Source organism: Oryzias latipes, chromosome 6, assembly GCF_002234675.1.
Source record: "Oryzias latipes chromosome 6, ASM223467v1".
Taxonomy (NCBI): domain Eukaryota; kingdom Metazoa; phylum Chordata; class Actinopteri; order Beloniformes; family Adrianichthyidae; genus Oryzias; species Oryzias latipes.
Window position 1 is genome coordinate 16,364,517 of NC_019864.2, and position 12,047 is coordinate 16,376,563.

At 36.9% G+C, this 12,047-nt stretch overlaps 2 protein-coding genes across 2 annotated transcripts; one reads left to right on the forward strand and one right to left on the reverse strand.

The window, feature by feature from the left end:
* Positions 1 to 1,230: 1,230 nt before the first annotated feature.
* aagab (alpha and gamma adaptin binding protein) lies at positions 1,231 to 4,719 on the forward strand. Its single transcript, XM_004069610.4, has 10 exons — positions 1,231 to 1,415; positions 1,662 to 1,852; positions 1,943 to 2,039; positions 2,284 to 2,373; positions 2,470 to 2,553; positions 2,647 to 2,726; positions 2,858 to 2,954; positions 3,061 to 3,165; positions 3,283 to 3,332; positions 3,438 to 4,719. Exons 1-10 carry the CDS (start codon positions 1,322 to 1,324, stop codon positions 3,513 to 3,515), a joined length of 966 nt encoding a protein of 321 aa, XP_004069658.1. The 5' UTR covers positions 1,231 to 1,321; the 3' UTR covers positions 3,516 to 4,719.
* On the reverse strand, positions 4,449 to 11,775 carry smad3 (SMAD family member 3). The gene is made up of 9 exons (XM_004069611.4): positions 11,278 to 11,775; positions 8,786 to 8,979; positions 8,572 to 8,706; positions 8,380 to 8,454; positions 8,244 to 8,294; positions 7,405 to 7,617; positions 7,137 to 7,274; positions 6,895 to 7,039; positions 4,449 to 6,027 (listed from the first exon to the last, which is right to left on the reverse strand). The coding sequence occupies exons 1-9, from the start codon at positions 11,478 to 11,480 to the stop codon at positions 5,904 to 5,906; spliced, it is 1,278 nt and encodes a 425-aa protein (XP_004069659.1). The 5' UTR covers positions 11,481 to 11,775; the 3' UTR covers positions 4,449 to 5,903.
* Between the last annotated feature and the right edge of the window lie 272 nt (positions 11,776 to 12,047).

Genomic DNA, 12,047 nt, shown 5'->3' on the forward strand with positions numbered 1-12,047 from the left:
TGTGTCTGACATTATATGACATGTCCATCACTCAAGTTTTGAAAGGTTAAAGAATATTTATACAATATACTATAAAAAACAAAAAAGTGTTCCCTGAATTAACCCTGGAACATTTCCAAAAAACAGTGTCCGTTAACTACTGTACTCTCTACTGTACACTACTGTACAGCTGCAAAATGTATGAATCAATGTAAAAATATGACTTTTCCATCAATAAAGACTGTTAATCTATCTTTTCTTGCATTATCTCTTAGTTTTCAGTTACATTTATATAAAATAGATCAAAAAAGTCCCTTTTCTTTAGGCGAGATTGCTGGAAGGTCTGTTTGTCTTTCTTTCCTTTTTGAATTGTTCTGAAGTTGCAGGTTGTTTTAACCCAACAGTCATCTTTCTTTTGTTGCACATCTGAAAAACTCTTCACAAGAGACTTCCTGTGGAAGTTTATTTTTCAGCATCCATGATGCCTCAGTAGAACTTTATAATACACAAGAAACCTTACCATGGTATTTGCAAATCTTTAGTGAATGGAAGTACCAGTACCTGCCTTTTAGTTTTTTTTTACTGTTTTCAAATACACCTTAGCTTGTTTATGTTGTCAAATAAAGAAAATATGTATTATCAGCAAGAAACTCCACTGTATCTGTGAACCATAGATTTTGTCATTGCTTTTGTAACTCTAAGCTGCTTCACCCCGAAGTGTCCCTTGGTGAACCCCCATGTCTGGGGCTAGTCCTGTGGTTTTCTCTGAGTCAGGAATTTTCTCTAGATGAGTTCTGGATTGCTTCAAATCCTCTTGTACCTGAAAAAACATACATAAAATGTGTACTGCAAGTGCAACACAAATTGATCTCCGAAAAGAATTCAATGAAACAAGGTTTTCGACCATAGAATTTATATTTGTGGATATGAAATTTGACCATAATGAGCAAGAGATTTAAAAGCAAACCAGTCTTTTTTTATATTCTTTGATATAAGACCCAACAAAACATCTTTCCAGAATAAAACGGCAATACCAGAAAAGATGGATTACTATTATTTACATTATTTTTTCCCTTTCTCCTTTCCGTTTTTCCTGTTTTTTATCGAACCTTTACAGAATACATTTAAAAAATATAATATAATATATCATTTATATACATTTTTTAAACAAACTGGCAATACTAATGACTTTTTTTAATGGAACATTTGTAGAATACAGGTTTGTCGTGACGTTGTTCCGGAAGTGACGCAGCTTGACAATCAGAGTTGAAAGGTTATCAAAATTTGTTAGCGTTAGCAGGAAGCTAGACGAGCTTTTTCTATTTACATTTGTTTTTGCAAAATGTCAGCGGCAGAAGACAATACTGATGTGACTCTTCCGTGTGTCCTAATCACTAGCTCTGATAGTGACTTTAAGGAAGAAGAGCTGGTAAAACGTGAGTACTCTTAGGATTGGAAGGAAGCCCAAAATTAAAGGAAGCTAGCTTACCTTAGCACAGTAGATGACAGATATAAATGCCTTCGCTTGAATATTACGCTTTTAGAGCTATTGTTTATTTTTAGAGTAGGCAGTCGAGTCAAACGCTTTTGCATGTTTGTGTTGGCATAGCCAATATTGCAAAAATGTTGAAGAAGCTAGCTGTCATCATTTACTTTGTTGCTAACTCTGCGTTTTGTTTTAGAAATCCTTAATTCGAGGACTTTACCTGAGCCGACAAAGCGAAGGGAAGCAGTCGCCTGGTATCCTTGGATCATCAACAACAAATATTATACGGCAGATGTCAGACTGTGTACTGTACCAAGAATCACTCAAATGTCCTCAGAAATTGCCCAGTCTATGCAGGCTTTTATTGCTTACTTCGATAGTAAAACGGTATGTATCTCAAAATCTAAACATTTAAGTTGCACGTGCTAATCATCACATCATCATGAAATTAAAGACATTTGTGTTTGTCATTTACAGAAGGGTGGCTTAGAAAAGCTCAACCCCTGGATATCAGTGGTAGCAGATCTTGCTCCTGAAGTCCTCATTCTAGTGTGTGACAGAGTCAGTGAAGATGGTTAGTCAATTCTGTTTGAATAAAATATTTAACATTTTCTGAGGATGATCAATAAGCACTGTTTTCTGTTTTAAATTCTTTACATCTCAAATGAGTTTGATATATGTGTGATTTTTTTTCTTTTTTTGTTGTCTTACCGTCTAAAATTAATGTTTAAAATAAACCAATAAATCAAATCAATGGTACACAAAAAAATCCTTCGAGTAAATGCTATATCCCATCTCACGGACAAAACGTGTTGTAGGTGTCACCAGGCATGAAGCACAGCAGTGGTGTTTGGCTCACGCGTTTGAACTTGTAGAGCTTAATCCTCAGGAGCTTCCAGATGAAGATGGTAACGTTGACAAACAGCAGAATTACAATTGTTAATGAGTTCCATTTGAGTTTGTTTTATATTGACACACTTGTTTTGTTTTTCTTTTCTTTTCAGATGACTTTCCAGAATCCACGGGAGTTAAAAGAATAGTTCAGGCTCTGAATGCTAATGTGTGGTCAAGTGTGGAGATGAAAGATGGTAATATATTTTTGGATGATGTATTTTTGGATGCCGTTATGGTTTTGTCTGTAGGATGGAGAGAATGTGACAGTTCATACTTTTTCATTCCAGGACACAATCAGGGTTTTAATTTAATGAGCAGTTTGGTGGCATCCAGACACAACGACCCACTTAGCCGCCAGGATCCTTCAGTGAGTGTTAATTCTTTCTCTTTTTTTTATACTAGCTGTTTCAAACTATGTACACATGTATCACTCCTTAATTACTTATATGCATAGATTTGGGGAATTAATGCAATCCTGTAATGTTATTTCTGGGGTAGCCCCCCAGTTTACCAGAAGAGAGTCCTCCTTCTAATGAGGAGACTAACCAGACAGACAGCCGAGTAAACACAGATGGACAGCAGGACACTGTTGTAGGTAAATAACCATGTTTGTTTTTTCAAACTAATTTCCCAGAGCATTATATACATCCAGTCAGGACAACAAGTTACACTTATAATTCCTATTTTGCCAATCCTTACAGATGCAATGACGGATTTAGATATTCAGGAGCTTGCCAATCTCACAGCTGGAGATGCAGATGTGGACAACTTTGAGCGCCTGTTCACTAAACTAAAGGAAATGAAAGGTGATTGGGAAATGAAAAAAACTTCTTTGGCTCTTTTTTTCCATCAATGATTTGAATGTCCAACTTAATTTCAAGATTTCAAGCTTGGTTAATCTGATTTATATTTTTGTTGTGCAGATAAAGCGTCTTCATTACCACATGAACAAAGAAAAGTTCATGCAGAGAAGGTCATCATCTTTCAATTTCTAACAACGTCTAACAGATCAGAGAATTTATCTGGAGGTTTTTTTTTTTTTTTTTTTTTTTTTTTACAATCCTTTTCTCAATTTCAGGTGGCAAAAGCCTTTTGGATGGCCATTGGTGGTGATGAAGATGAAATAGGTGGACTATCATCTGGGGAGGAAAGCTAAGAAAACAAAGGAAAAAAAAGTCTCTCTTGATCTTTCTTGCTGACCTGTAGCTTTCACAAGATTCTGTTCCTATTGATTCCCTATTCCCACGTATAAGATGATGCTTATAGTTGATCCTGTAAGCTTATTAGCATTTAAAAGCATTTGACTCTTCAAAAGTAATTGAGAAGTAACATGTCCTAGTGGGTGGATTCTAAACTTGTCTTCTCAATGTCCCACAAAATGCTTGAGCTCTGTGTGAACCTCAATACATGACAGTAATGCAAGTCATACAAATGTTTGAGCTTCATGCATTAATCTGGATATAGTAGACACAAATTTTTCATATATATTGGCCTTACCTTTTGAATTGTTTAAATCTAAAAGGGAAATCCTGAAAGTTCTTAAAATCATGTAAATCTTTGTAATGGGTGCAGCATAACTAATGTAAACAGTGTCTCACTACATAAGTTATTACTGCAGAAGTAACTAATCAAAAGGTAAACCAATATGCTGTGTTAGAGTGAATCTATAAAACTATACTGCTACATTTAGGTGATTTGTTAACTTCACTGAAAATGTGTCATCTCAAAAAATATCAAACTTATTCCTAAAAGCTTTGCATTTGTCTGCATTTTTTTCTTAATGAATATCACAAAGTCGTCTGCATACATGACAAAGAGTTACTATTGTTTTAGTGATGGTAAACATCTTAACAATGCATTTTATTTAATAAAATTTCACTTTGTAACAGTGGTCACAAAAAAAGTGTCTAGACTTGGAATTGAGAAACCGATTGTGATTAATCAGGAACAGATCTACTAACTACCAAATGCATTGAGTATTTGCAATACATACAATTAGAGATTGCATGACTCGGTACTGAAAGTGCGAGATTAACATGTTTGCATCAGAGCAAGGACAGTGAGCAATGCCTTATGTTATGATAATGCATAAGTAGCACACAGTGTTTATTGCACAAGCAGATCAGAGCAACAGTTAAAGCTTTTCTACACATTTCTGTGGAAGTGCATCATTTACCCACAAGCAGGATTTACTGTTCGGGATAAATAAGGAAAGTTTGTTCTTGATGAAAAAAACTTTCACCTGTCATAGCATACCTCCTTAATAAGAACAAAATGTCAAGATTCAATCCACTGTGTTGGTTCATTAAAGAGGCCCAAATCAGAAAGCTGCGATTAAAAATAAATACTTTTTACATAAACTTTGACTTTCATTACAGAGTATGGACTAAAGATTGTAACTTATAATTGTTACTTATATTTATTTTCACCAGTTTCTTTTTTTTGGTCTTATAAGACATTACAAGTAAAGGACAGGAGTAAAACATCAAATTATTTTATACCTTTATCCCCACAATATTATGTAAAAAAGTTGAAAATTACAAAGAAGTAAAAGCTGAACAGTCTTGCAGTTTCTATAGAACCAATAAATGAGGCAAATTATGTTGGCTTCAGTGTTATTAAAATCAAAATCAAAGAAAGAAAATGAAGACGTCAGCTATTGTCAGTGTTTTTCTGATTTAAGGTTTCCTATGTCTATTTTATTCCTTTTCAAAGCACTCTGTAGATAATAAATACAAATTAAACTTCATTAATCCTGAGGTTCACTCTGAAACTAGCTGAACTGGCTCAAACATGCATACCTAAGAAGGCCAAGTTAAGGAGGGGCCTAAGAGTCAGGACCCTTGTTTTAAGCTGTTCATCAATGTTAAATTACCGACTATAAATAATTGTATATTTAATTTTTTTGAAAACGTCAATAAAAACAGATTTTTTGCAGAATTTGCAAAAAATAAATTATAAAACATTTCACCAAGGAAAATAGTTTTCATACAAATATTCTTTCACAGAAATAATGAGGCTTTCTCTTTCATAGAATATTGACATTGATAAAATACCAATTAAAAAAAAATCAAATGCATCTATGATGCGTTGATTCATTACGTAAATCATCATGGAAGTACTTTGTACTTAGACTATTGGGTAAATTCTAATTGGTGACAAAATCACATGTTTTATGAAATTGTATTTTATGGTTTGACAGATGAGAAACGAATAAAAAATTGAGTAAAACTCAAAAATGACTAGCAAAAAGCAAGGTAATCTACAGAGGTAGACAGATATCTGGGTTTAAGGCATGTCTAATCTCTGAATGTATGATTAAAAACCCATTTAATCCAAAAACTGGAAAACAGAACAAATGTTTGGCAACAAAAGCATATATAAGGCCTAACATAATCGTAAAATTCCATGTCACAGTGTTTCGTAAGTGAATAAAGCTATCAGCACAGGATGGGAGATCGTGGCTTTGATGAATGGAGTTTCTAACCCTACCTCATCTAAAATCTATGCAACCTTTCCATTGTGGATGGGAATAGACCTCTTCCTAAGACACACTGGAGCAGTGGATGCTGGGAGAGCCCATCTGTGTGAGAACCTTGTCCAGCCACTGCAAAGGACCATTAAGATGTAGCTCTATCCAGCAGGGGGTGCTGGTCACTGTTTGACGTCTACAAGATAAAGAAAAAAAACATATTAATGTGACGACCTTTGTGCTAAACAACATTATTGCAAATGTAAATTCCCTACAAGATAATTTGATGAGGTAACTACAGTAAAACAAGGGCTAGTCGTTTTAATTACGGTAGATAAGTACCTTCACCAATGCTACAAACTCAACCAGCTATTTCTGAAGTCATTTAAGTCCAGAGATGTTTTTTCTCTAAGGTGTTTGGTGCCAGAAATACAACACGTATGACTAGATGAGACATTCAGCGGGGAACCCCCTCTAGGAAAGAGAGTCTCAGATATGTTCACCATCCGATGTCAATCTCTTCACAGCACTTTATGTCTCCTGCGTTCTCCTCTGTTACCATCTCAAGCTGAAGAACCATTTTTGTACGATGCAAAATGTAATATATATATCACCACAAGGAATGCAGGAATTGGTGGGACAATAATTATAATATGTTTGCATGCAATCATTGTAAACAGCTAAAACGAGTACCTTGAGCAAACAAACTTTAGTCTTTATTTGGACATTTTCTTTTTGAGAATGTAATGAAGGTCACTAACAGTTAACACCACAGATGTCTGCAACCCAATGTAGAGGGGGAATATGGATTTGTCCTACACTGATATACACAACAATAGAAATTCAGGTTTGATTCTTTTTTTAAAAGCAAAGAACTTAAGCTTGATTTTCTGGTTGGTTCATTCTTTTATCTATTCAACGTTTACAGATTAATCTTAAAGTCAAATGAACATTGTATTGTTGGGGTTCTTAATAAGTTCTTGTGTTTTTAAAAGTTACTTTAAACAGCTTTTTCCGCAGTACTTTTCCATCGGGTCGATGGCAACAAGTTGAAAATATTTACCTGTACTCGGCACCCCAACCTTTAACAAAACTCATTCGAATAGTACACATCCTGGTGAGCTGGTAGACTGCCTCAAAGCCCTGGTTGACCGACTGGGCGAGGAGGGCAGCAAACTCCTGGTTGTTGAAAATCTTAAGGTTACAACCTAAAAAAAAAAAATCAAATTAGACTTTTTGATAGAGAAAAAAATACTGAATCCAGCTTTGCTATTTGTGATTAATGTAAGAGGATTTTGCACTAACCTGGTGGGATTTTGCACACAGTGGCAGGGTGCCAACTGTAGTGCTGGTTGCAGTTTGGACTTTGAACAAAGATGGCACTGTCACTCAGACACTCTGCAAATACCTCCCCCCCAATGTAGTACAGCCTCACACCTCGTCCTGGAAAGCATACAGAAACAAGTGTACCTCATCACACAAGCTGCAGATAATATGAAACCCAAATACAAAAAAAAAAAACACACAAAAAATTCATATGAAGTCAGAGGTTATGTCCTCACAGTATGGGTACCTATGTGTCTGCGTGTGAGCTCTACTGCAGAGTTGCGGTTCACATTGGACAACAAGCCCAGACAGAAGCGTTCAGAGTTGGACGGGTCTGTGAATCCGTCTACTGTGAGGGAAGGCTGAGAAGCGTGGAAGGTCTCTCCAACACGCTGGTTCAGCTCATAGTAGGAGATGGAGCACCAGAAAGCTGATTCACAGTAGGTCACTGGCTGTAAATCTGGATTGGTACAGATAAAAGAGGGATTTTAGGTTTTCTGTCGAGGTAAAATCCTTTCAGGCCAAACTTTTTCAGTGTAAAGTCACAAACTGAAAACATGTCCAAGATTTTGGATTTTTACACATCCAGGTGCTGATGTTGATTGATGACTTAGGAATGTGGGCGGCCATGGTGCAGCGGTAGGGTGGTCGACCCATGTTCGTAAGATTGCAGTTTCGATTCCCTCCTAGCATGCCCATGAGTCGAAGTGTCCTTGGGCAAGACACTGAACCCCACCTTGCTTCTGGTGGTAGGTTGGCGCCAGTGTCCGGCACCGGAGCCGCCACCAGTGTGTGAATGTGTGTTTGAATGTGTGAATGGGTCTGTGACTGTAAAGCGCTTTGGGCTTTGTAGGTAGAAAAGCGCTATATAAGTATACACCATTTACGATATTAGATTGAGCAATTTAAGGATACTTTTTGTCTTTCTTAGTCCGAAAAAATAAAAGAAAAATTAGGCAACCGCGTCAAGATACATTTTAAATAAAAATCCATTGTTTTGCATAGTAGAGCAGTCTTTTAGGATAAAAGGACCAAAACAGAGGCCTAAAACCACTATGAAATGCAGATTATTTTGTTTTTACTCACTGAGATTACTGTTCATTGGAAACACAGGATTGGGCGACATGCTGGGTGAACCTGCAAAAAGAGCAGCAACAAGAAACGCCAGGAGTTGCAAGATATAGGAAGAAGCTTTTTCTGGACGTCCCACCATGAGGCTCACCAGTGTCCATGTTGAGGTTGACTTGGTGATCATTTGTTTCCCCATCCTCACTCATATATCCAGGCGGGGGAGTTTCTGGGAAAAATAGAGATTTTGCCTTGAGGACCAAATTGTCACAAGTTAAAAATGATCTGACAATAAGATTTTGTGTTAAAAAAATACATTACAAAAAAAGGTTGAAATGTGTCTAACCTGGAATATAGTTATTCTGAGGCTCTGTGTTAGTGGAGATATTTGTATTTTCAGGAATGGATGGGCTGCAGTCATCCAATTGTGGGAAGTCAGTAGAAATATCTGTGTGGCGTGGAACTAAGATAGGAGGCAAAACTGCAGACACAAAAAGGATAGGATTAGCACCTCAAATGCATCCAACAATATGCACCACATAGCAATCAGTACCACTCACTTGGGGTCTCCACCCTTTGGTAATGGTAGGGGTTGACACACACTTCATCTTTCTTTGTGTTAAAAGCAAATTCACAGTGGTCCACAGCCCGCAGTTCGTGATGAGACTGCAGGTCGGGCCAGCGCCACAGGCGGCAGTAGATGACATGAGGGAGACCTTTTCTATGGGAGACCTGCAGGCGTCCGTCTAAAGACCTGAAACACAAATAAGTTATGATAAAATAAAAGGTACTATAACAACTCTGTCTTTTTTTTTCCAATTTAACCTGTTTAACATTGTTTGATTGGCTTTTTTATTGGCAATAAAACTGAATCCATCTTTCTTGGAAGGTAAAAGAGAACATGATCAGAAAAAAAAAAAAACATTTGAATTACATTTTTAGTATTAGATGCCTATCCTTTGATCATTTTTTTAATGTTTAGCGGTTGCTGTGATCATGGTGTTTTCTCTTGATGTGTAATACCATTGCAATAATTTTTTCAGCCTCAAAAACGAAAGAAAAAAATACATTAGTGGAGAAATCCCAAATAACGCCAAAGCTGAAATCCTTCTTTGCGTGTTATATTCAGCATGTATAACATTCTCTGTGACCAGTGCCTCACTTTGTAAAGTTTTGCATGTCGGCTTAAATAGTAATAAACAGAACCACCTCCAACCAACCATTTCAATCTAATATTTAAAAAAATAAAAATCTTTCCAGACGCCACTGAACACAGCTAAATAGTTCAGGCTTAGTTTTCAGGACCTCCTCCTGCAGAGATGGTTTACAGGGTAAGCTGAGGTCAGCGTTCCTCTAACTCTGCTGAACGTTCCCTGGCCGGTGCCCTGCCCCTGTTTGTCACTGACAAAGCGTTTCTAACACAATCTTATTATTCAGCAGAAAAGAGAAAGGAATCCTGATGTTCATTAGCATTCCAGCACAGTTAGGCAGTTTTTGTTGCATAAAATTCATGGGCTGTGATAACAAGTCCATTTGAAAGTCTTTCCTTCAAAAACAACCACAACAACAATAGCAAATAATGACTAAAACCAGGTGAGGTAGTCATAAGTGAATCTTGCTACAGCACTATTTCCTGCTTGCTAAATCCATTTTTGTCACATAAACATTTGCCTACTTAAAACGAGAGGCCCTCTGTTTTCCGGGAAACATTAAAGTGATGAAAATACAACAAATTAGTGATAACAATACAGCTCTTATTCTGCTGGCTGACTCTGAACTTACTAAGACGGATTCTGGATTCAAACACAAGTCCACACCCTGCATAAAGCCCTAAGCACATTCCTGGAAACTGACTAAAAGTTTTAATTTAGTTTAAACACATTTTCTACAGAACTGTTTTCTTTCTTCTCAAATGTCCTTTTTACCAGCAAAATAACATTTTCTCGCTGGGAAAAAAAATTGAGGGGGGACAAAACATGCAAAGACTGTAAAAGAACATGCATTAGCTTCCTTTTTACTGGTACTGATAAAGAAAATGTAAAAAGGGTTCATTCAAAGAAAGCATAGACCTTACTGATAATATTTTTAGTAAGATCATTTCAATACTATTTTATTTAAATGTTAAAGTTCATTTTTAGATGCAGAATCACATAGATCAGGGCTGTTCATTCTTAGTCCTCAAGATCTACCAACGTGACAGTTTTCCAGCTCTCCCCGCACTGCTTACTGCTGATTACCTGAACCAAGTGTGTCCATTCAGTCAGAATGTGGAGACATCTGATAGAGCTGATCAGCAGGTTTGGAGATCTGGAGAACACTCAGGGTGGTAGATCACTAGGTCTACAAATGATGAGATCCATTCAAAAGAAGAAAAAGTTTTACCTTCCTATATGAATTCAATTTGGATCCACCAGACTCGTGGTTTCCACAATTTTATTTAACAAGGAAAACCCATATATGAGCAATTCATTCAAACTAAAGGAATGACACTTGAGCCTGTTCAAGCTGTAAGCTGATCAAATATTAGTTTAGAATCCCAAAAGGGGATCCCCAACAAAGTTCAACACAACTTTCCCAAGATGCATCACAGCCTTTACATGCTCCAAGCTGATATTAATGGTAGAGGGTGGACTTCGGATGCTCTAGTATCAGGTGAAACTTGCTTTGACATGTTAAGCAACTGTTTGTACTCGGGAGAAACATTAAATAGTAACTAATTACATTGCATCACGTGTGAAGTATTTAATGTAATGTAATGACAGATCATGCTCACTGACTGAGTTTCACTTAAAATCTTGCACATCATACAAATAGAAGTTAACGTTTACTGTTATAGTAATGCAATCATGATGAATAAAACATAAACGTTTATTACATGTTTGCACCCTAAAATAATAGTTTTTTATGTGACAAAACCGGCTTTAATAACGCAACTGCTAATGAAAATGATATTGGTTAGCTAGCTAGTTTGCTAACATTAGCTGTCAACAAACGTAGCTTGCAAGTTTAGCCTTCAGTTCAAACCTCTTCTGGTCAAGAAGTCCGCCTTTACCTGGGTATGGTCAAGCATTTAGTGTTCATATTCTGTGTTGTGATAGCTTTTTCCAGCTCGTCCACTTGTCCCGTCCTTTTCAACTTCTTCACGAGACTTTTGACAGCCTTTTCGCACCATTTTTCCTCCTGTCCGTTCTGTTCTCCTTTCTTCCATCCTAGGAGGCTCTTAACGATCGGGGGGGTGAATGGCAGTATGGACATTTCTGATGTTATTTCAAAAGAAAGGGCACTGTAGTTGTTGTTAGGTTGGTTTATCCAGAAAAGCCGTTTGGTTGATAAAGGAGAGGTTAGCTAGCTGAGCTCAAGTTCCCTGCTGCAGAGACGAAGGTTGGTAGCTGGCCAGGCAGGGCTCAGCGGCTTGTGGTGGAGCTTCACTTCGGACAGGTCTGCTGCCTGTCACCGTGAGAACATCAGCAGCTCTCTGACAACCAGGTTGTCTCGGAGATTGCTCCTCCTCCTGTCTTTTGACCAACTTGGTCCGCCCTCCACCTGCATCAGGCTAGTTTTTTTTTAAATAAAAGCTTTATTTATAAGCATCGTTTAGAACAAAAGTCAAGAGGAGAGAGGATAATTATCAATGCATACATACCTTCTATACAGCTATTGTACAGATATCACATATCATAAAAAAAAGTATTGAGATAAAGAAAGAAAGCAAGTGCTTTTGAATTTTATCATCGAAGACTTTAGCCACTGAACTTGCCATTATAAAAAATCTTCCCTTAAATTAATATTTTGTTGTCACAAATTTGTATTTTGTGTGCACCA

Bases quoted from the DNA above. Each gene is read 5' to 3' on its own strand.
- aagab (XM_004069610.4), top strand. From the start codon at position 1,322: ATGTCAGCGGCAGAAGACAATACTGATGTGACTCTTCCGTGTGTCCTA. The intron at 2,374-2,469 runs GTAACGTTGACA...TTTTCTTTTCAG, and splicing joins GGAGCTTCCAGATGAAGATG to ATGACTTTCCAGAATCCACG. The intron at 3,333-3,437 runs GTCATCATCTTT...TCTCAATTTCAG, and splicing joins GAAAAGTTCATGCAGAGAAG to GTGGCAAAAGCCTTTTGGAT.
- smad3 (XM_004069611.4), bottom strand. From the start codon at position 11,480: ATGTCCATACTGCCATTCACCCCCCCGATCGTTAAGAGCCTCCTAGGA. The intron at 8,707-8,785 runs GTGAGTGGTACT...TTGTGTCTGCAG, and splicing joins CCAAAGGGTGGAGACCCCAA to TTTTGCCTCCTATCTTAGTT. The intron at 8,455-8,571 runs GTTAGACACATT...TATTTTTCCCAG, and splicing joins TCAGAATAACTATATTCCAG to AAACTCCCCCGCCTGGATAT.